This window comes from Cetorhinus maximus, chromosome 22 (genome assembly GCF_964194155.1).
Source record: "Cetorhinus maximus chromosome 22, sCetMax3.hap1.1, whole genome shotgun sequence".
Lineage (NCBI taxonomy): Eukaryota > Metazoa > Chordata > Chondrichthyes > Lamniformes > Cetorhinidae > Cetorhinus > Cetorhinus maximus.
In genome coordinates, this window is record NC_135900.1 from 3,793,865 (window position 1) to 3,818,334 (window position 24,470).

General features: G+C 44.9%; 1 protein-coding gene across 2 annotated transcripts in view; it reads left to right on the top strand.

Annotated features, from left to right (window-relative positions):
- The window catches only part of th2 (tyrosine hydroxylase 2), a 41,171-nt gene that overhangs the window by 2,265 nt on the left and 14,436 nt on the right, over positions 1–24,470 (top strand). The window contains exons 2-9 of one of the 2 annotated variants that reach the window (XM_078567650.1): positions 1,734–1,908; positions 3,462–3,550; positions 3,678–3,745; positions 3,961–4,011; positions 13,140–13,285; positions 13,395–13,530; positions 15,736–15,805; positions 24,217–24,273. In XM_078567650.1, coding sequence (XP_078423776.1) covers positions 1,734–1,908; positions 3,462–3,550; positions 3,678–3,745; positions 3,961–4,011; positions 13,140–13,285; positions 13,395–13,530; positions 15,736–15,805; positions 24,217–24,273 — 792 coding nt within the window. The remainder of the gene's footprint in view (positions 1–1,733; positions 1,909–3,461; positions 3,551–3,677; positions 3,746–3,960; positions 4,012–13,139; positions 13,286–13,394; positions 13,531–15,735; positions 15,806–24,216; positions 24,274–24,470) is intronic. The other variant, XM_078567652.1, reaches the window with a different exon arrangement.

Sequence of the window (24,470 nt, forward strand, 5' to 3'; positions counted from 1 at the left end):
ATGAGGTGTGTGTGCATGTGTAAAGGGTTCTGTGTGATGAGGTGTGTGTGATGAGTGTGGGAAGGTGTGAGTGTGAAAGGGTGTGTATGAAGGGGCATGTGTGAAAGGGTGTGTGTGAAGGGGTACGTGTGAATGGGTGCATGTGAAGGGGTATGTGTGAAGGGGCTTGTGTAAGGGGATGTGTGTGAAGGGGTGTGTGTGAAGGGTTGTGTGTGAAGGGTTGTGTGTGAAGGGGTGTGTGTGATGAGCGTGTGAAGGGGTGTGTGTGATGGGGTGTGTGTGATGAGCGTGTGAAGGGGTGTGTGTGAAGGGGTGTGTGTGAAGGGGTGTGTGTGAAGGGGTGTGTGTGATAAGCGTGTGAAGGGGTGTGTGTGAAGGGGTGTGTGTGAAGGGGTGTGTGTGAAGGGGTGTGTGTAAAGGGGTGTGTGTGATGAGTGTGTGAAGGGGTGTGTGTGAAGGGGTGTGTGTGAAGAGAGTGTGAAGGGGTGTGTGTGATGGGGTGTGTGTGATGAGCGTGTGAAGGGGTGTGTGTGATGAGCGTGTGAAGGGGTGTGTGTGAAGGGGTGTGTGTGAAGGGGTGTGTGTGAAGGGGTATGTGTGAATGGGTGTGTGTGATGAGTGTGTGAAGGTGTGTGTGAAGGGGTGTGTGTGAAGGGGTGTGTGTGAAGGGGTGTGTGTGACGGGGTGTGTGTGATGGGGTGCGTGTGACGGGGTGTGTGTGAAGGGGTGTGTGTGACGGGGTGTGTGTGACGGGGTGTGTGTGAAGGGGTGTGTGTGACGAGTGTGTGAAGGGGTGTGTGTGACGAGTGTGTGAAGGGGTGTGTGTGACGAGTGTGTGTAGGGGTGTGTGTGATGAGTGTGTGTAGGGGTGTGTGTGATGAGTGTGTGAAGGGGTATGTGTGATGAGTGTGTGAAGGGGTGTGTGTGATGAGTGTGTGAAGGGGTATGTGTAATGAAGGGATTTGTATTTGAACAGCTCCTTTCCGCAGTGCCTTGGTGTTGAGGATATTGTTGTGTATTTACAAGCATTCCTCATTTCCTCTCAAAATGAGTCTATTTCCTTTCCCAGGTTGAATCTGAATTGAATCCGGTGATACTTTCAAATTCTTCATATAGAATTCAGTGCGAGATATTGTAAAAAGTCAGGGATTTCCAAAAATGTAATCACCCATTCACAAGACACAGGTTAACTCAGGTTAATTTTAACTTTGGGGGAATGGGCGTAGCATGAACAATATCACAGTGACCATTCATTATTTCCTTGATTTCACCAGAAGTTAAATCCATTAAGACTGAGAATACACAACCACGTCAATTTCATCCATTTTATATTGAGTTGCCAACTCCCCAAGATTGTCCTGGAGTCTCCAAAAATCATAGATTGACCTCCTGGACAGCCTTGTAAATAACTCAGGGCAAAATTCATAGAGGCATTCAAAAATGTATTAGTTTAAAACAAAAACAGAAAGTGCTGGAAAAACTCAGCAGGTCTGGCAGCATCTTTGGAGAGAGAAACAGAGTTAACGTTTCAAATCTATATGAGTTGCTTTCAACTCTTTAATTTAATTCCTTGTGAAAAAAAAAAAGGGATATGGGAATATTGGCTCTGAAACCTCCAGGAATATGCCCAGCCAGAGTTGGCAATGCTAAGTGCCGGCACCCTGGTTCAAAGTTAAAACGGCCTCAAGTGAGGCTGGAATGAAAGGATTGATGAAGTTGATTTGGTTTTGTAGACGGTTGAAGCTCAAATCCACCACATGGAAAGCAGAGCGGTTAGAAAGGACAAAAGTCGGGTGGATGACCTGGATTTCTTCATCAGGTGTGAGGTGCACAGTTCCGGAGTCAATACCCTGATAAACTCTTTAAAAGGAATGGCTGAAGATGTCAGTATCAGTAAGGAGGAGAAAGGTAAGGGATCTCTATCATGGGTCACCTCTCAGGAACCCAGACTGAAACCCTGACAATTGTTTTATCCAATTTTTATTTGATAAGACTAAATTTATAATGCAGCTTCAGCTCTGGTGTGAAGCAAATTTGTTTCACGGTGAATCTTCAAATTCAGAATCAAAGCCCAATTTGATTGGTCCCTGGGGAAAGACGTAGGAATATGACTACTGCTGGCAGGTTGCGATTTCTGTGCAATTCTGTGCAGAGCTCCTAGATCCATCTCCCCACATGCTGAGATTGTAGAGAGTCAGTCTGAAGCAGCTTCACCCTATTCTGACTTTACAAAGCTGTAGCATACATCAGGGGCAGAATTCTGCCCTTGTTGGGCAGGCTCAGCAGGGGTGGTCGGGAAGCTGACCGCTGCCCGCGATCGAGGCCGGAAGGTGATTTCACGTTGACGGGCCAATTAAGGGCCGCCCAGCATGAAAGGCGAGCGGCAGTGCTCAGAGCTGCCTGTGCGGGCGGGGGGAGGAGGAGGGCGAGCAGCGCATGCGCAAACTTCACGCATGCGCGCAAGTGCGCGTTCAATAGTCTCCCTGAGGCTCAGAGCTGCCTCAGGGAGATGAAGAGTTGCTTAAAATTTTAATAAAGAAATGAAAAATGTAATAAAACATGTCCCCTCATGGGACTTAGGGACATGTTATTAATTAAAATTTAAAGTTTTTATTTTATTTTTATTTGCTTTAGGAAACTTCATCCCGCCCGTGGATGAGGGTTTCCTAAAAAGTGCAAAGGCCGCTTGGCCTTTTCGCCTGCCCGACAACCATTAGGTTGGACGGGTGGTGAAAAATTTCATTCAATTATCTTTTTATTGGCCCTAACAGACCTTTTAGTTGTCGGCAGGTATACTACTGACTCTGGCGCGCACCCGCTGAATGAAATATCGTGCGGCTGCACGTTGATGTTGGGACACTCGCCCAAATTCAAGGCGCCCTATTTTCTGCTTCAGCAGGTCAGGTGCACACCCACCCATCGGGCTAAAAGTTTTGCCCCAGGAGTGGACAAGGGTGCTGATTAAGGATTTACAGGGCAATATTATGGGTATGTTTTACAACTGACCACTCCAACTGTAGAGTCAGACCTGCCTGGGGCACATGTAACGGCAGGTGTGACATTCTCAACGGGTCTTTCCTTGGGGAATGGATGGGAGGCGGCTGGCTCTCATTCAGACCATCCAGCTGGTCTCAGCAATGGTGACCATGAAACTATCATTGATTGGTGTAAAAACCCATCTGGTTCGCTAATGCCAACCTTACCTTATCTGGCCTACATGTGACTCCAGACCCACAGCAATGTGGTTGACTCTTAACTGCCCTCAAAGAGCAATTAGGGATGGGCAACAAATGCTGGCCTACCCAGCGATGACTACATTCCATGGAAGAATGAATTAAATGAGCTGCAGGCAGTGGAGCCTCTGTGCGGGAGCAGTGAATTGTAAAAACTCTTCCGTTATGAAATAAACCCAGTCCTAAATCTCTGAATGGTTTAAAGGTGATGCATTTTTTCTTTTCCAGTCCCTTGGTTTCCTAGAAAAATACAAGATCTTGACAGGTGTCATCATCTGATTACCAAATTCGAACCTGATCTGGATCAAGACCATCCAGTGAGTGTGTTAGTGTCTGGAACCTCTGTGTACAGCAGATTGTTATTGGATCAGGTACAACAGAAACATTTATAAAAACCCAAACGATAGGGTAATGGCAGTAATTAAGCATTTTTTCCCAATTAAGGGTTACCAAGATCTGGAGTATAGAGAACGCAGGTCTCACATCGCAGGTCTGGCACTTAATTATAAGCAGTAAGTATATCTCACTCCATCATTGAGCTTCTGTGAATTCATAGGAGAATATGCTCAAAAAACATCTACACTGCAATTTTCTCCTGCTCGATGAAGCTATAAATCTTTATGAAATGTACGCATGTTAAGAGTTAAATTAATATCAAATGAATCCTTAAATACAGATTGAAAGCTGATACGTTGAAATGTGAAGTTTGACATGTCTTTTTCAACAGGGGAGAGCCTTTACCAAGGGTGGACTACACAACAGAAGAGATAGCAACATGGTGAGAACCCCCTTGTAATTTGTGCAGTATTAGGATTCTAGTTGAAACATGTGTACCACAAGTATATAGCTGGATATGGGACTATTATTTATTTGTTCATTCATGGGATGTGGGCTTCGCTGGCTGGGCCAGCATTTATTGCCCATCCCTAATTGCCCTTGAGAAGGTGGTGGTGAGCTGCCTTCTTGAACCGCTGCAGTCCATGTGGTATAGGTACACCCACAGTGCTGTTAAGGAGGGAGTTCCAGGATTTTGACCCAGCAACAGTGAAGGAACGGCAATATATTTCTAAGTCAGGATGGTGAGTGGCTTCGAGGGGAACATCTAGGTGGTGGTGTTCCCATCTGTCTGCTGCCCTTGTCCTTCTAGAAGGCAGCAGTCGTGGGTTTAGAAGATGCTGTCTAAGGTGCTGTCTGCTGAATAAGGCAGATGAGTTGAGGGCACAAATTAACACATGGAAGTATGATGTCATTGCTATCACAAGAGACATGGTTGAAAGAGGGGCAGGATTGGCAGCTCAATATTCCACGACATAGGGTCTTCAGGCAAGACAGGGAAGGAGGTAAAAGAGGAGGGGGTATCGCAATATTGATCAAGGAATCAATTACAGCAGTAAGGAGGGATGACATCTTAAGAAGGCTTCTCAAATGAAGCCATATGGGTAGAACTGAAAAGCAAAAAAGGAGCAATCACATTGCTGGGAGTGTACTATAGGCCCCCAAACGGTCAGAGAGAAATAGAAGAGCAGATATGTACACAAATTTCAGAGAAGTGTAAAAATAATAGGGTAGTAATAGTGGAGGATTTCAACTTCCCCAACATTAACTTGGTTAGTCATAGTGTGATAGCTTTAGGGGGAGCGGAATTCACAAAATGCATCCAGGAGAGCTTTTTAAGCCAGTACGTAGAAGGTCCTACAAGAGAGGGCGCGGTCCTGAACTTAATTTTAGGGAATGAAGCCAGGCAAGTGGTAGAGATATCAACAGGGGAGCATTTTGCAGATAGTGATCATAACTCTGTTAGATTCAAGGTTGTTATGGAAAAGGACAAGAATGGGCCAGAAATCAGAGTTCTAAATTGGGGGAAGGCCGATTTTAATAAGATCAGATATGATTTGGCCAGAGTGGACTGGGAGCAGCTGCTTTTAGGTAAATCTGTGTCAGAGCAGTGGGACTCATTCAAGAAGGAAATAGGGAGAGTACAGGGCCAACATATTCCAGTAAAGACAAAGGGTGGGACCAACAAATCCAGGGAACCCTGGATGTTGAGGGATATACAGGATTGGATAAAGAGAAAAAGAGAAGCTAATGGCAGATACCGAGGGCTCAAAACAGTGGAAGCCCTAGAGGAATATAGAATGTGTAGAGGGGACTTAAAAAGGAAATTAGGAGAGCAAAAAGGGGGCATGAAAAAACATTGGCAAGTAAAATAAAGGAAAATCCAAAGTTATTTTACAAGTACATTAAGAGTAAGAGGATAACTAGGGAAAGAGTAGGGCCCATTAAGGACCATAGTGGTAATTTGTGTGTAGAGCCGGAAGACATAGGTAGGTTTCCAAATGAATACTTTGTGTTGGTGTTCACAAGTGAGAGGGATGACGTGAGTATGGAAATCAGGCAGAAGGAATGTGATATAATTAAAGAAATTAGCATAAAAAGGGAGGAGGTTCTGAGTGGTCTGGCAGGCTTAAAAGTAGATAAATCTCCAGGCCTGGATGAAATATATCCCAGGCTGTTGAGTCAGGCAAGGGAGGAGATAGCAGGGGCGCTGGCAATAATTTTCAATACCTCTCTGGCCACAGGAGAGGTGCCAGAGGACTGGAGGACAGCCAATGTGGTACCGTTATTCAAGAAGGGAGGAAGGGATAAACCAGGGAACTACAGGCCAGTCAGTCTAACCCCAGTGGTGGGGAAACTATTGGAAGCAATTCTGAGGGACAGACGTAATCTACACTTGGAGAGGCAGGGATTAATCAAGGACAGTCAGCATGGTTTTGTTAAGGGGAGGTCATGTCTGACCAATTTGATTGAATTTTTTGAAGAGGTGACCAGGTGTGTAGATAAGAGCAATGCATTTGACATAGTCTACTTGGACTTCAGCAAGGCTTTTGATAAGGTCCCACATGGGAGACTGATAACGAAGGTAAGGGCCCATGTGATCCAAGGCAATTTGGCAAATTGGACCCAGAATTGGCTGAGTAGCAGGAAGCAGAGGGTGATGGTCGAGGGGTGTTTTTGTGACTGGATGCCTGTGTCCAGTGGGGTTCCACAGGGATTGGTGTTGGGTCCCTTGCTGTTTGTGATATTTATAAATGATTTAGACTTGAATGTAGGAAGGTTGATCAGTAAGTTTGCGGATGACACAAAAATTGGTGGGGTGGTAAATAGTGAGGAGGATAGCCTTAGATTACAGGAGGATAAAGACGGGCTGGTGAGATGGTCTGATCAGTGGCAAATGGAATTTAATCCGGATAAGTGTAAGGTGATGCGCTTGGGCAGGACAAACAAGGCACGGGAATACACAATGAATGGTAGGACCCTGGGAAGTACCGAGGATCAGAGGGACCTTGGTGTACATGTCCACCGGTCCCTTAAGGTAGCGGGACAGGTATAAGGTGGTTAAGGTGGCATATGGGATACTTGCCTTTATTAGCCGAGGCATAGAATATAAGAGCAGGGAGGTTATGCTGGAACTGTATAAAACACTTGTTAGGCCACAGCTAGAGTATTGCGTGCAGTTCTGGAATCCGCATTATAATAAGGATGTGATTGCACTAGAGAGAGTGCAGAGGAGATTTACCAGGATGTTGCCTGGGCTGGAGAATTTTAGTTATGAGGAGAGATTGGATAGACTGGGGTTATTTTCCCAGGAGCAGGAGAGATCGAGGGGGGACATGATCGAGGTGTATAAAATTATGAGGGGCATAGATAGGGTAGACAGGAAGGAACTTTTCCCCTTGGTGGAGGGATCAATAACCAGGGGGCATAGATTTAAGGTAAGGGGCAGGAGGTTTAGAGGGGATGTGAGGAAGAATTTTTTCACCCATAGGGTATTGGGAATCTGGAAGTCACTGCCTGAAAGGGTGGTAGAGACAGAAACCCTCATAACATTTAAGAAGTATTTGGGTGTGCACTTGCGATGCCATGGCACACAAGGCTATGGGCCTAGTGCTGGAAAATGGGATTAGAATAGTTAGGTACTTGTTTGATCAGTGCAGACTCAATGGGCCGAAGGGCCTTTTCCTGTGCTGTAGACGTCTATGACTCTATGAGTCTAATTGGCTCAGGAGACTTGATGAGTTCCTGCCGTGCATCTTGTAGATGGTACACACTCCTGCCACTGTGCATTGGTGGTGGAGGGAGTGAATGTTTGTGGAAGGGGTGCCAATCAAGCAGGCTGCTTTGTCCTGGATGGTTTCAAGCTTCTTGAATGTTGTTGGAGCTGCACTCATCCAGGCAAGCAGAGAGTATTCCTTCACGCTCCTGACTCGTGCCTTGCAGATGGGGGACAAGCTTTGGGGTGTCAGGGGGTGAGTTATTCTCTGCAGAATTCCCAGCCTCTGACCTGCTCTTGTAGCCACAGTGTTTATATGGCTAGTCCAGTTCAGTTTCTGGTCAATGGTAATCCCTAGGATGTTGATAGTGGGGGATTCAGTGATGGTAATGCCATTGAACATCAAGGGGTGATGGTTAGACTCTCTCTTGTTGGAGATGGTCATTGCCTGGCACTTGTGTGGCATGAATGTTACTTGCCACTTGTCAGCCCAAGCCTGGATATTGTCCAGGTTTTGCTGTATTTAGACATGGACTGCTTCAGTATCTGAGTCACCGGGAGTGGTGCTGAACATTGTGCTGCATTGGTCATGTTACAGGGTGAGCAAGGCAGATGTTCCTACGTTCAAAACAAGCATGGTAAATTAGTAAATCTGCTCAATGTTAGACTGACACCAGAAAGAAAATGGCTAGTCATAAAACCACAACCGGTTCACTCAAACCCTTCAGGGAAGAGAACCTACTCTCCTTAATCTGTCTGGGCCAACTGTAAATACAGCTGGATTGGAGCCTGTTCCACTGTCATTCAATTAGGTCATGGTCGATCGTTACCTCAATCCTATTGACTCACCTTTGCTCCATATCCCTTGATACACTTCCTCACAAAAATCTATCAATCTCAGTCTTCAAAAATGACAATTGACCTCCAGAATTTTGTGGGAGAGAGTTTCTGATTCCCACTACCATGTGATCACACACTATGTGGTTGGCTTCCAAAGTCACTGGAGATGCATCAGTTTAATGAGAGAACTCACAAACTTCTCAGGATATCTAGGGATGGGTAATAAATGCCAGCTCTTCCAATGTTGCCCATAATTTGCAAATAATAAAATGATTTTGATTTGTTTCCATAGCAATGTTGGAGTGGTCATGAAAGAGACACCAGGATGGTATGTTGCCTCCCTGGTGCCAGGGTCCAGGATGTCTCTGATCGGGTACGGGACATTCTGAAGGGGGAGGGAGAACAGCCAGAGGTCGTGGTACACATTGGCACTAACGGCATAGGCAGGAAGAGTGACGAGGTCCTGCAGCGGGAGTTCAGGGAGTTAGGCAGAAAGTTAAAAAACAGGACCTCTAGGGTTGTAATCTCAGGATTACTCCCTGTGCCACGTGCCAGTGAGGCTAGAAATAGGAAGATAGTGCAGCTGAACACGTGGCTGAACAGATGGTGTAGGAGGGAGGGTTTCTGATATCTGGATCATTGGGATCTCTTCTGGGGCTGATGGGTTGCATCTAAACTGGAGGGGCACCACTATCCTGGCTGTGAGGTTTGCTAATGTCACTCGGGAAGGTTTAAACTAGTATGGCAGGGGGGTGGGAACCAGAGCAATAGGTCAGCAGGTGAAATAAATGACTGGGAACTAGTGAATATGGCCAGTAGGACTAAGAGGAAGGGCAGGCAGGGAAAAATTACTGAACACTGTGGGACTGGGGGTCTGAATGCATTTGTTTCAATGCGAGAAGTATAACAGGCAAGGCAGATGAGCTTAGAGCTTGATTAGTACTTGGGACTATGATGTTATTGCTATTACAGAGACTTGGTTGAAGGATGGACAGGATGGGCAGATAAGTATTCCAGGATTTAGATGTTTCAGGCAGGATAGAGAGGGATGTAGAAGAGGTGGGGGAGTTGCACTGCTGGTTAAGGGGAATATCACAGCTGTACGCCAGGAGGACACCTCGGTGGGCTCATGCAGCGAGGCAATATGGGTAGAGCTCCGGAATAGGAAGGGTTCAGTCACAATGTTGGGGGTTTACTATAGGCCTCCCAATTGCTGGCGGGAGATTGAGGAACAGCTATGTAGGCAGATTTTGGAAAGATGTAAAAGCAATAGGGTTGTTGTGGTGGGTGATTTTAACTTTCCCTATATTGACTGGGAATCACTTAGTGCGAGGGGTTTGGATGGTCAGAATTTGTAAGGTGCATCCAGGAGGGCTTCCTGAGACAATATGTAGATAGTCCAACTAGGGAAGGGGCAATACTGGACCTGGTATTAGGGAATGAACCCAGCCAGTTGGTCGAAGTTTCAGTAGGGGAGCATTTCGGGAAAAGTGACCATAATTCAGTAAGTTTAGGTACTGGTGGATAAGGATAACAGGAGTCCTCGGGTTAAGGTGCTTAATTGGGGGAATGCTAATTATAACAATATTAGGCAGGAACTGAGGAATCTAGACTGGAGGCGGATGTTTGAGGGCAATCATCAACTGACATGTGGGGGGCTTTCAAACGTCAGTTGATAAGAATTTAGGACCGGCATGTTCCTGCTAGGATGAAGGATAAGCATGGCAAGTTTCAGGAACCTTGGATAACGAAGGATATTGTGAGATTAGTCAAAAAGAAAAGGGAAGCATTTGTAAGGGCTAGAAGGCTGGGAACAGATGAAGCCCATGGAGAATATAAAGAAAGTAGGAAGAAACTTAAGTAAGGAGTCAGGAGGGCTAAAAGGGGTCATGAAAAGTCATTGGCAACCAGGATTAAGGAAAATCCCAAGGCCTTTTATACATATATAAAAAGCAAGAGGGTAGCCAGGGAAAGGGTAGGCCCACTCAGGGACAGAGGTGGGAATCTACGTGTGGAGCCAGAAGAAATGGGAGTGATACTAAATGAGTACTTCTCATCAGTATTCACCAAAGAGAAGGACTTAGCGGTCGATTTGTCTAGGGAAGAGTGTGCAGATAGCCTGGATCATGTTGAGATCAAAAAAGAGGAGGCGTTAGACGTCTTGAAGAATATTAAGGTGGATAAGACCCCAGAGCCAGATGGGATCTACCCAAGAGTTCTGAGGGAGGCAAGGGAGGAGATTGCTGGGGCCTTGACAGAAATTTTTGTATCCTCACTGGCTACGGGTGAGGTCCCAGAGGACTGGAGAATGGTCAATGTTGTTCCATTGTTTAAGAAGGGTAGCAGGGATAATCCAGGAAATTACAGACCGGTGAGCCTCATATCAGTGGTAGGAAAATTATTGGAGAAGATTCTTCGTGACAGGATTTACTACCAGTTGGAAGCAAATGGGCATATTAGTGAGAGGCTGCATGGTTTTGTGAAGGGGAGGTCGTGTCTCACTAACTTGATCGAGTTTTTCGAGGAAGTGACAAAGATGCTCGACGATGGAAGGGCAGTGGATGTTATCTACATGGATTTCAGTAAGGCCTTTGACAAGGTCCCTCATGACAGACTGGTACAGAAGGTAAAGCATTTTGGAAGTCTAATACAGGTAGGAATTATACAGTAAATGGCAGAACTCTTAAGTGCATCGACGGGCAGAGGGATCTGGGTGTACAGGTCCACAGGTCACTGAAAGTGGCAACGCAGGTAGATAAGGTAGTCAGGAAGGCATATGCCATGCTTGCCTTCATCGGCAGGGGTATTGAGTATAAAAGCTGGGAAGTCATGCTGCCGCTGTATAGAACCTTGGTTAGGCCACACTTGGAATATTGCATGCAATTCTGGTCGCCACATTACCAGAAGGATATGGAGGCATTGGAGAGGGTGCAGAGGAGGTTTACCAGGATGCTACCTGGTCTGGAGGTTATTAGCTACGAGGAGAGGTTGGAGAAACTCGGATTGTTCTCACTAGAGCAACAGAGATTGAGGGGCGACTTGATAGAAGTTTACAAAATTATGAGTGGCATGGACAGAGTAGATAGTCAGAAGTTTTTTCCCAGGGTGGAAGAATCAATTACTAGGGGACATAGATTTAAGATGAGAGGAGAAAACTTTAGAGGAGATGTGCGGGGCAAGTTTTTTACGCAGAGGGTAGTAAGTGGCTGGAATTCGCTGCCAGAGGAGGTGGTGGAAGCAGGTACAATAGTGATGTTTAAGAGGCAGCTTGACAAATACATGAATAGGATGGGAATAGAGGGATATGGACCCTGGAAGTGTAAAATGTTTTAGTTTGACAGGCAATATGATTGGCGCAGGCTTGGAGGGCTGAAGGGCCTGTTCCTGTGCTGTCCTTTGCTTTGTTCATGAATTCAGAGTCTGCTCAAAGTCTGTCCCTAAGAAGCTACTCAGATGGGATTTTAAATAAGGCTTATACATACTGTTATCAATTTCTATAAAATAAACTCTGCAAACAGATTAGATTTAATATTATTAAAAGTAGCAAATGCTGAAATTCTGAAATAAATGCAAAAAAATCCTGGAAATTTATAGCAGCCCTGTCAATATCTGAAAAGGAAATCGACAGATTAAGGATCCTGGTAGGAGCTGCCTTTGATGTTGATTTCCCTTCCTAATGTAACCTGCGTTATGTTTTCATGTTGACGACACTGTGTATTTCGAGTATTTTTGTGTTTATTTCCTTGTATTACATTACTACGCTCCAAAAATATTTCATTGGCTGTGAAGTGCTTTGAGACATCCAGTGGTTGTGAAAGGTGCTATACAAATGTAAGCCTTTCTTTTGTAACATAATCTTGGACTAGACAGGCTGCATCATTTTGGTCTTAACTGCAAGAGGGTTGGAGTACAAGACTATGGAAGCCTTGCTGCAATTGTTTGGCGAGGGCACACCTGGAGTACTGCGTACCACTTTGGTCTCTGTGCCTAAGGAAGGATATTCTTGCTTTATAGGAGGGTGGAACAAAAGTTCCCTGATTCCTGAGATGCGAGGGTTGTCCCAAGAAGAGAGATTGTAGAATGGACCAATACTCGCTGGGATTTAGGAGATTCAAAGACGATCTCATTGAAGCGTTTGATTCTGAGAGGGCTTGACGGGGTAGGGGTTGAGAGAGTGGTTCCCTGGCTGGAGAGTCTAGAACTCGGATCCTAAACTCAGGATAAGGGGCCAGCCATTTATGAATGAGCTGGGGGGAAATTTCCTCGGTCAGAGAGTTATGAATCTTTAGAATCCACTACCTGGATAAAGATGTTCTGTTGTTGAGTCTATTCAAGGCTGAAGATAGTGAGAATTTTGGACTCTAAGGGAATCAAGGGATATGGGGATGGGGCGGGAAAGTGGAGTCAGCCATGAACTTATTTAAGAGCAGGTTTGAGTTACCGAATAGCTGACTCTACCTCCTAATCCTTATGTTCTTATCAAGCCATTGATGTGAATATAGAAATCTATCCTTTTGATTGCAAACTAATTACAGCTTTATTTCTCAATGGCCCTTCTTATTTTATTGTCACAAGGCTCATCCCATTTTGTATTTTGAGTTTCTACAGAGACCAGGGAGTGGACTTCTAAATGTCTTGACTAATGAGTGGAGTTTGGCATCACAGTGGTTATGTTACTGGATGAGAAATCCAGAAAACACAAGTTCAAGCCCAGCATGACAGCCTGAGATTCTGAATTCAGTTTTCAAAGCTCTGGAAACAAAAAGCTAATACCAGGAAAAGTGACCATAACGTTGTGAAAAACCCGACTGGTTCACTAATGTCCTTTAGGGAAGGAAATCTGCCGTCCTTACCCGGCCTGGCCTACATGTGACTTCAGACCCACAGTAAAGTGGTTGGCTCTTAAATGTCCACTGCAGTGGCCTCGTATGCATGAGCAATGAGTACTGGTCATGCCCAAGTCCTGAGAATGAATTATAAGACGCTTCTGATAACCTGTGTGCTTCTTATGCTAGGAAGAAGGTCTACAATAAGTTGTCTACCTTGTACCCAAGTCACGCCTGCAGGCAATTTCTGGATGCCTTCCAGATTCTGGAGAAACACTGTGGTTACCAGGCAGACAATATCCCTCAGCTTCAGGATATCTCCAGTTTCTTGAAAGGCAAGTATCCTCTCCCATTGGAGCTTCAGGTCTGTTTTGACAGTGATCGTGAAGCATAAAGTTAATCCAACTCCCTGACCGCCCTGATTTTTTTTCTTTCATTTTCTAGAGAGGACGGGTTTCCTTCTGCACCCCATTGCTGGTCTCCTGTCACCCCGTGATTTCTTAGCCAGTCTGGCATTCCGAGTCTTTCAATGCACTCAGTACATCCGTCACTCCTCATCCCCAATGCACTCTCCTGAACCGTGAGTCTAATATTTGCGTGTGTGTGTGTGCCTGAGTGCACATGGGTGTGTGTGTGTGAGTGTAGGTGGTTGTCCATGTATTCATATGTGCATGCATGTGTGCATACATTTGCAATCGTGCACCTATGTGTGTTAAGTGTGTGTTCTGTGTGTGTACTCTGTGTGCGTGTATGTGAGTACATGCAAACATGCATGTCTAAGTTCTGTGCATGTATGTGTATGTTCTCTGTGTGTATGAGTGCATGGTTGTGCGTGTGTGTTTGTGTGTGCATGTGTCTCATATTCTGCGTGTGGGTGCATGCTTGTGTGTGTGATCACTTGTGTATGTATGTTTTCTGAGTGTGCTATTTGTGTGCCTGTTCTGATTCTTTGTTTTGTATGTGGGTGATGTGTTCTGTATGGGTGCCTGTGTGTGTTCTGCATGTGTGTGTGTGTGTGTGTGTGTGTGTGCTGTTCTGAGGGGGGTGGGGTTGTGGGTGTGTGTGTGTGTTTGTTGTGTATGGGTGCTGTTCTGTGGGGGGGGGGGGGGAGGGGGGGTGTGTGTGTGTGTGTGTGTGTGTGTGTATGTGGGTTCTGTGGGGGTGTGTGTGTGTGTGTGGGTGGGTGTGTGTGTGTGTGTGTGTGTGTAAGGGCACGTGAGCATGTTGCATGTTATCTTTAGCTTTGGTTACTCCTCTTACAATTATTTTTTTCAAACTTTTTAAAGAAAAATTAGGGATGACAGTAATGAAAAAAGGGAGATTGAGCAATAATGATGAGAAAGTAAAATAAAATAGAATTTCTTGTTAATTGTATATTAATTGTGTATTAATTGTTTGCAGGTGGTAGGTATTATTTGTGGTTTCATTTGAGTACAAATAAAGAGTTACTTCTTGAAACTGTGGTGTGACTGAGTTAGGTGGTATATGCTTGTAATATTTCACACTGTAAATAAATTGGCTCCAGTGCAATCCTTTACCAAATGGCTTTCCAGATTAGAACAGTTCTTTCTTTCATCACTCTATGCAGAAATTCTAATGCAGAAATACAAGTAAAGATTTTTGTAATAATATAGTTTATGATTTGAAGCTATTTCATACACAAAGAAATTATTTTCAGGTGAATTAAATTAACCTCGCCACAAGTCCAATGTGCTATTCATTGTACATCACAAAAGTGAGGAATATTGAGTTGGTCATTTGAAAAAGACCCTTCTTAATTTGTGTTATCTTTCTCTCCAACTAGTCCCTCCTCTTTCTTTCTCTCACCATCTTCTCAGGTTAAGCTCCACAAGTTTGTGCCTGAGATGAACAGCAGCCTTGATGGGCTGAATGTCTGTGTCTTTGCTGACACCTTCTTTGATTGTACATCAAACAACTCTCAATAATGAAATCTGGTGCTGTAGAGGGTTACAGCCCAGAATGAGGTCATTTAGCCCATCATATTTTCTATTGCTCCCATTGCCTTCCCCTCTGCTCTTTGTCCTGTATCTACAAATCTCGAGAACCTGGGATTGTTCTCCTCAGAGCAGTAAATAAAGAGAAACTGTTCCCACTGACAGGGGGGGTCAGTAACCAGAGGGTACAGGTTGAAGATAATTGACAAAAGAAAAAGAGGGGGAAATGAGTTTTTTTACACAGCGAGTTGTTGTGATCGCTGCCTGAAAGGGCGGTGGAAGCAGATTCGAGAGGAACTTTCAAAAGGAATTGGATAAGTGCTAGAAGGAGAAAAGACTGCAGGGCTTTAGGGAAAAGAGCAGGGGGAATCAGACTTAAGTAGATAGCTCTTTCAAAGGACCAGCACAGCCATTATGTGCTGAATGGCCTCCTTTTGTGCTGCATCATTATATGATTTTCTACATACGTATAGTAAAAATTCTGTCTCTGTGCTGCATTTAATGGTCACAATTTTTAAGTAGGTTCCAGTTTCATAGTAACCCGTGAGTCAGGAGTGGGTGATCAGAGTGAGGATTCAGTCAGGAGTGAGTGCTCAGAGTAGAGTGGCAGGTCAGAGTAGAGTGAGCGGTCAGCCAGCAATGAATTTTCAGCCAGGACTGAGTGATTGTGAGTGGTCATTCAGTCGTGAGTGGTCAGTCACGAGTAATGGTCAGGCTGGAGTGGGTTGTCAGCCAGGGGTGATGGTCAGTCAGGAGTGAGTGGTCAGGTCTGAGACGGTGCTTATAAAAGAAATTAAAATTATTAGTGACACTGCCATCTTTCTTTACAGCGACTGCTGTCATGAATTGTTGGGACACATTCCTATGTTGGCAGACAAACAGTTTGCACAATTCTCACAGGTAAAGTCTCCCATCTTGCACTAGTATTTTCTATTTTATTCAAGGTTCCAATTATCTTATTGTTTTGTACAATTTCCACACCCTGGCATTTTTCTCAGTGAAGTTTCAATGACTGAATAATTTTTACACCTAACGATTGCAGGAGCAGATTCTTTAACTTGCTTTTTTTTTTACTGTTTGGGTATCTGGGAGAGAGGGTAGACATTAGTTTGTAAACATAGACAACAACTTGCATTTACATAGCACCTTTAAATTAGTAAAATGTCCCAAGGTGCATCACAGGAACGTTATCAGACAAAAATTAGCATCGATTTAAAAAGGAGATATTAAGACCAAAATCTTGGTCAAGGAGATAGGCTTACACAGCATCTTAAAAAGGAGGAGTGACAGAGAGGTTGAGGGAGGGAATTCCAGAACTTAGGGCCCAGGAAGCTGAAGGCATGGCCGCCAATGGTGGAGCCATTAAAATTAGGAGTGTCAGGAGGCCAAAACATCCAAGAACAAATATCTTGGAGAGTTGTGGGGCTGGAGGAGATAACAGAGATAGGAAGGGGGCGAGGCCATGGAGGGATTTGAGAACAAGGATGAGAATTTTAAAACTGATGCACTAATGAACTACATGGGCAAAGTGATCTTCTAAAGATTACTACAAAGTGTGACTGTATCTCTTTCAGGCATCACTTGTGGCCCAGTGCTAACACCCTTGCCTCGGAGACAGAAATCTGTGGCTTCAAGCCACACTCCAGAGGTATATGATTCTATGATTTAAGTGTATAATCTAACCTGGCACTTCAGAACTTCAGGGGTTCACTGTCTTTCAGATGAGGTGCTGAACAGAGGCTTTGTCCGTTCTCTCCGATGGAGGTAAAAGATGCCAAGGCACTATTCAAGGGAGGGCAATGGAGTTCTCCCAGTCTCCAGGCCCACAGTTAAATCTCAGCCAGCATCACTAAAACAAACTGTATAGATATTTATCTAACTGCAGCATTTGAGAGCTTGCAGTACACAAATTAACATGACAACAGCAACTACACTTCAAAACTGAAGGTGTTGAGAAGGGCTGACATATCTAATGATATAAAATTGCTCCGAGTCTTCACATTGAGGATACCCTCCATCGTGTTGTGTGGCACTGTCACTGTGGTAAATGGGTTAGATTTTGAACAGATCTAGCAACTCAAGACTAGGCATCCATGAGGACATGTGGGCCATCAGCAGCAGCAGAATTGTGCTCAACCACAATGTGTAACCTCATGGCCCGGCTTATCCTACACTCTTCCATTACCACCAAGACAAGGGATCAACCCTGGTTCAATGAAGAGTGCAGGAGGGCATGCCAGAAGCAGCACCAGGCATACCTAAAAATGAGGTGTCAACCTGGTGAAGGTATAACACAGGACTACTTGCGTGCCAAACAGCATAGGCAGCAAGTGATAGACAGAGCTAAGCGATCTCACAATCAACGGGTCAGATTTAAGCTCCGCAGTCCTGCCACATTGAGTTGTGAATGGTGGTGGACAATTAAACAACTCACTGGAGGAGGAGGCTCCACAAATATCCCCATCCTCAATGATGGGGGAGCCCAGCACATCAGTGCATAAGATAGGGCTGAAGCATTTGCTACAATCTTCAGCCAGAAGTGCCGAGTGGATGATCCATCTCGGCCTCCTCTGGAGGTCCCCAGCATCACAGATGCCAGTCTTCAGCCAATTTGATTCACTTCATGTGATATCAGGAAACAGCTGAAGACACTGGACCCTGCAAAGGCTGTGGGCCCTGACAATATTCTGGCAGTAGTACTGAAGACTTGTGCTCCAGAACTTGTTGTGCCCCTAGCCAAGCTGTTCCAGTACAGCTACAACACTGGCAGCTACCTGGCAATGTGGAAAAATGCCTACATATGACTGTGCACAAAAAGCAAGACAAATCCAGCCAATTACCACCCCATCAGTTTACTCTCCATCATCGGTAAAACGATGGAAGGGGTCATCAACGGTGCTATCAAGTGGCACTTGCTTAGCAATAGCATGATCACTGACTCAGCTCCTGACCTCATTACAGCCTTGGCTCAGACATGAACAAAGGAGCTGAACTCCCGAGGTAAGGTGAGAGTGACTGCCCTTTATATCAAGGCAGCAATTGACCGAATGTGGCATCAAGGAGCCCGAGCAAAACTGGAGTCGGGGAAAGCTCTCCACTGGCTGGAGTCATACCCAGCACAAAGGAAGGTGGTTGTGGTTGTTGGAGGTCAATCATCTCAGCTCCAGGACATCACTGCAGGAGTTCCTCAGTATAGTGTCCTTGGCCCAACCATCTTCAGCTGCTTCATCAATGACCTTCCTTCCATCAGAAAGTCAAAAATGGGGATGTTCGCTGATGATTGCACAATGTTCAACAGAAAAGACGGTGGCTGAACAATGGGCCACCTTCAAAACAAAAGTATTGCAGGCGATGTCGATGTATATTCCCGTGAAGGGGAAAAATAGGACAAATAAACCCAGAGCGCCCTGGATGATGAGAGACATAGAGGTGAAGATGAAAAGGAAGAAATATGCGTACGACAGATGTCAGGTAGAAAATACAATGGAGAATCAGGCTGAATATAGAAGGACCAGAGGGGAAGTGAAGAAACTAATCAGAAAAGCAAGGATAGAGCATGAAAAGAGGCTGGCAGCGAACATAAAGGGAATCGCAAGGTCTCCTATAAGCATGTAAATAATAAAAGGGCGGTAAAAGAAAGAGTAGGGTCGATTAGGGGCAAAAAAGGGGACATGCATGTGGAGGCTGGAGAAATAGTGGAGATGTTGAATGAGTACTTTGCATTTGTCTTTACAAAGGAAGAAGATACTATCCAGGCTGAGGTGAGAGAGGAGGTAACGGGTACATTAGAAGAATTTGCAATTGAGAAGGTGGAGGTGTTTTGAAAGGCTATCTTTACTTAAAATAAATAAGGTACCAGGACCGGATGAGATGCATTCAAGAGTAATGAGGGAAGTGAGCTTGGAAATTGTAGAGAATTAGTGATAATCTTCCAGTCTTCCTTAGACACAGGGGAGGTGCCAGAGGACTGGAGAATTGTGAATGTTACACCCTTGTTCAAAAAGGGGTGCAAGGATAAAGCCGGCAACTACAGACCAGTCAGTCTGACCTCAGTGGCAGGAAAACTTCTGGAAACTATAATACTATAGCTTAGACAAATGCAGGATAATAAAGGAAAGCCAGCTTGATTCATTAAAGGGAAATCATGTTTAACTAACTTGTTAGAGTTTTTTGAGGAGGTAACAGAGAAGGTTGATAAAGGGAATGCTGTTGATGTAGTGTATATGGATTTTCAAAAGGCATTTGATCCAGTGCCACACAACAGACTTGAGCAAAATTCTAGGTCATGGAATAAAAGGGAAAGAAGGCACTTGGATAAGAAATTGGTTGAGTGGCTGGAAACAGGGAGAAGGGTCATGAGGACTTGAAATGTCAACTCTTTTCTTCTCCGCCGATGCTGCCAGACCTGCTGAGTTTTTCCAGGTAATTCTGTTTTTGTTTTGGATTTCCAGCATCCGCAGTAGTTTTTTGTTTTTATATCTATAGTAATGATAAATGGTTGTTTTTCAGATTGGAGGAAGGTTTGTCGTGGAGTTCCCCAGGGGTCAGTGTTGGGACTCTTGCTCTTCATGATATATAATGACCTAGACTGTGGTGTGCAGGGCATTATTTGAAAAATTGTAGATGATACAAAGATTGGAAATGTTGTCAACTGTGATGGGGATAGTCTTGAACTTTAAAAGGACATAGACATGTTGGTGGATTGGGCAGACAAGTGGCAGATGAAGTTCAATGTAGAGAAGTGTGAGGTGATTCGTTTTGGCAGAAGAAATATGGTGAGACAGTATAAAATAAAGGGAGAAACTCTAAAGGAGATGCAGAAACAGAGGGGCCTCGGTGTATACATACATAGATCATTAAAGATGATAGGGCATGTTGAGAGAGCAGTTAATAAAGCATATAGTATCTTAGGCATTGAATACAAGAGTAAGGAGGTCATGTTGAACTTGTATAAGACACTAGTTAGGCCTCATCTGGAGTACTACGTCCAGTTCTGGGCACCACACTTGAGGAAGGATGTGAAGGTACTGGAGAGGGTACAGAGGAGATTCACAATAATGATTCCTGGGATAAAGAACTGTAGCTATGAGGATAGATTGGAGAGGTTGGGACTGTCTTCCATGGAGAAAAGAAGGCTGAGAGGAGACTTGATAGAGATATTCAAGATCCTGAGGGGTATAGACAGGGTAAATAGTGAGAAACTGTTCCCACTCAAGAGAACATCAAGAACTAGAGGGCACAGATTCAAAATAATTGGCAAAAGGAGTAAATATGATGTGAGGAAAAAGTTGTTCACCCAGAGGGTGGTTGGATCTGGAACAAACTTCCTGAGAGGGTGGTGGAAGCAGGTTCAATCGAGCTATTCAAGTGGCAATTGGATTGCTATCTGAAAAGAATGTGCAATGTTACGGATGTAAGGCAGGGGAGTGGGACTAGGTAGAATGTTCTTTGAGAGCCAGTACAGACTCAGTGGGCCAAATGGCCTCCTTCTGCACTGTAAAGATACTGGGATACAGTGATGCGTGACTCCTCAGATACTGAAACAGCCCATGTCCAAATGCAGCAAGACATGGTCAATATCCAGGCTTGGGCTGACAAGTGGCAAGTAACATTCACGCCACAGAAGTGCCAGGCAATGACCATCTCCAACAAGAGAAAGTCTAACCATCGCCCCTTAACATTCAATGGCATTACTATTGCTGAAACCTCCACTATCAACATCCTGGGGGTTGCCATTGACCAGAAACTGAATTGGACTAACCATATAAATACTGTGGCTACAAGAGCAGGTCAGAGGCTAGGAATCCTGTGGCAAGTAACTGGATGAGTGCAGCTCCCACGACACACTAGAAGTTTGACACCATCCAGGACAAAACAGCCTATTTGATTGGCACCCCATGCGCAAACAATCATTCCCTCCACCACCGACGCACAGTGGCAGCAGTGTGTACCATCTACACTGCAGAAACTCACCAAAGCTCCTTTTACAGCACCATCCAAACCCACAACCACTACCATCCAGAAGGACAAGGGCAGCAGATAGATGGAACACCGCCATCTGGAAGTTCCCCTCCAAGTCACTCACCATCCTGACTTGGAAATATATCGGCCGTTCCTTCACTGTCATTGGGTCAAAATCCTGGAACTTCCTCCCTAACAGCACTGTGGGTGTACCTACACCACATGGACTGCAGCGGTTCAAGAAGGCAGCTCATCACCACCTTCTCAAGGGCAATTAGGGATGGGCAATAAACGCTGGCCCAGACAGTGACGCCCACATCCCGTGAATGAATTAAAAAACATGTTTAGGTTTTTTCAAGCGCTTTCATGTACAAAATATTAACTCCATTCATGTGGCGGAGATGTTACTCTTGATGCGTTACCATCGTTACCGATCATTAACATCAAAACTGTAAGGTTGGCCATTCTACCTCCTGTAGAAATGATCTTTAAGGCAACATTAACATCACATCCTCGGTGTTAATGCAAAATTTATTCCCTACGTTTCTCGTCTCACTTGATTCCACCCCCAGGGCCAGAATATAATGCCTGTTGGGCGGGCGTGCGTCCGACCTGACTGAGTGTAAAATGGGGCGCGATGATGTCAGGCGAGCCTCCTGCCGTCACTGCGCAGTCGCGCGATATTTTGGTCGGCGGGTGTACACACGGGAGTTGGCAGCGAGCCCACCGACAGTTAAAAGGCCTATTAAGGCCATTAAAGATTTAATTAAATGCTATTTTTTGCTGCCCATCCAGCCTAAAGGTTGTCGGGCGGGTGAAAAGGCCAAGTGTCCATTGCACATTTTAGGAAACCTCATCCACGGGCGGGATGAGGTTTCCAACAGCAAATAAAAATGAAATAAAAATGTTAACATTTCATTAAGAACATGTTTTATAACATCTTAAAAATGTTATTTTTAATGTTCTGAGCTCTTCCTCTCCCTGGGGCAGCTCGGTGCAGGGAGCTTTTCCAGCGCAAACTTCCCCGCTCGCCCTCCCCCCCCACTCCCGCACCTCCCCCTCCCCCCACCCCCGCCACCTCCCCCCACAGGCCGCTGCTATGTGTGTTTCATGTTGAGCGGCCTTAATTGGCCCGTCAGTGTGACATCGCGGTCCGGCCCTGATCGCAGGCAGCGGTCAGCTTCCCGGCCACCCCCGCCCGACTGATGAGGGGAATAAACCTCCCCAGAAGTTAACAGGAGCTTCCTATTGGCTAACAGTGAGCACAAGTCACATCAGGGCAGGGCATCTACCTGCTCATGTGACTCACCCCGATCCCAGCCAATTTCTCACTGCCAAAGAAACGGAAAAATATATGGACGGATTTCCAAAGAATTTCTGCCTCTGTCAGTGAGACACGATTGGTAGTGAGAGGGAAAACTCCAGCAACGGCTTAGCTGTAGGAGGCAGAGGGTGATGACAGAAGGATGCTTTAGTGACTGGAAGCCAGTGTCCAGTGGCGTACCACAGGGATCTGTGCTTGGTCCCTATTATTTGTCATTAATATAAACGACACAGATGACTATGTAGGGGGTAGGATTAGTAAGTTTGCGGATGACACAAAGATTGGCTGGATGGTTAACAGTGAGGTTGAGTGTCTTGGGCTACAGGAAGGTATAGACGGGATGGTCAAACGGGCAGATAAGTGGCAGATGGAATTTAACCCTGAAAAGTGTGAGGTGATACACTTTGGAAGGAGTAATTTGACAAGGAAGTATTCAATGAACGGCATGACACTAGGAAGTTCTGAGGAACAAAGGGACCTTAGCGTGTGTGTCCATAGATCTCTGAAGGCAGAGGCGCATGTTAGTGGGGTGGTGAAAAAGGCATATGGGACACTTGCCTTTATCAATCAAGGCATAGATTACAAAAGTAGGGAGGTCATGTTGGAGTTGTATAGAACCTTGGTGAGGCCACAGCTGGAGTACTGTGTGCAGTTCTGGTCGCCACATTATAGGAAGGATATGATTGCACTGGAGGGGGTGCAGAGGAGATTCACCAGGATGTTGCCTGGGATGAAACATTTAAGTTATGAAGTGAGGTTGGATAGACTTGGGTTGTTTTTGTTGGAGCAGAGAAGACTGAGGGGGCGACCTGATCGAGGTGTACAAGATTATGAGGGGCATGGACAGGGTGGATAGTGAGAAGCTGTTCCCCTTAGTTGAAGGGTCAGTCAGGAGGGGACACAAGTTGAAGTTGAGGGGCAGGAGGTTTAGGGGGGATGTGAGGAAAAACTTTTTTACCCAGAGGGTGGTGACGGTCTGGAATGCGCTGCCTGGGAGGGTGGTGGAGGCGGGTTGCCTCACATCCTTTAAAAAGTACCTGGATGAGCACTTGGCACGTCATAACATTCAAGGCTATGGGCCAAGTGCTGGGATTAGGTAGGAAAGTCACGTGTTTCTCATGTGTCGGTGCAGACTCGATGGGCCAAAGGGCCTCTCCTGCACTGTGTGATTCTATGATTCTGTGACTCTGTCTGAATCTCCGAAAAAATCCCAGCATTGGATCTCCAAACCCAATCACAATGTAATTTGCTCGAGGGAAACTGAACAGGAGTATTTTTTTAAAATAATTGACCATGAGATCAACTACACTCCCTTCAGGACATTCCATTTTAAATACCCAAGACCCTGCATTGCTATAGCAACACTTGTAGAGCATGTATTTTATGGAAATAGTCCCATTATTGGCAACAGTTTTTTATGGGATTTTGTGTATCAGCAGCATTTATTACCCAATGCTGACCTGAGATGGGTGATGGGCCTTCTCAAGGCTTGATACAACTGAGTGATTTGCTAGGCCACTTCAGAGGGCAACTACCAGTTGCTGTGGGACTGGAGTTACATATAGACTCAGACTGGGTAAGGACATCTGGCTTCCTTCCCTAAATACATTCGTGAATCAGATGGGTTTTTACAACAATCCAATAGCTTCATGGTCACTTTTATTGAAACCAGATTTTTCTTAAACTGAATTCAAATAGGATTTGACCTTATGTTCTCTAGGTCGTTATTCCATGTCTCTGGATGACCAGTTCAGTAATATAACCACTACATAACTTTAACATGCACATCTATATTTGGGTCAATATATGAGATACCTTGGAAGTGCTAGAGGGTTGCTGGTAAAATACTTCTGCCCAATTTTCCTTATATTCTCATCCCAGATCTGCCCAAATTCAGGCACAATAGCAAAGGAATATAAACCCTTACAGCTATAGATCTTCGAACCAACAACACATCTAAAAGTGTTAGTGTAGCTGAACATTAGAATAATCAGGTATTAATGTGACCTTCTTTTTTTGTATGTAGGAGCTTGGCCTTGCTTCATTAGGAGCATCAGATGAAGATATTGAAAAACTATCAACAGTGAGTAATCGAGAAACAGAATTACTAATAAAGAATTAAAATACCTCTAAATCTTCTAACAAAATCAAAATGATTTAACGAAACAGAACAAATCCCAATTTATACCTATTAGGAAATTAATACCCTAAAGTGAATCACTTTCAGATTTATTTCTTTCAATACTGTTAAAGTTTTAGAAATGTGCACCAAAACATTTA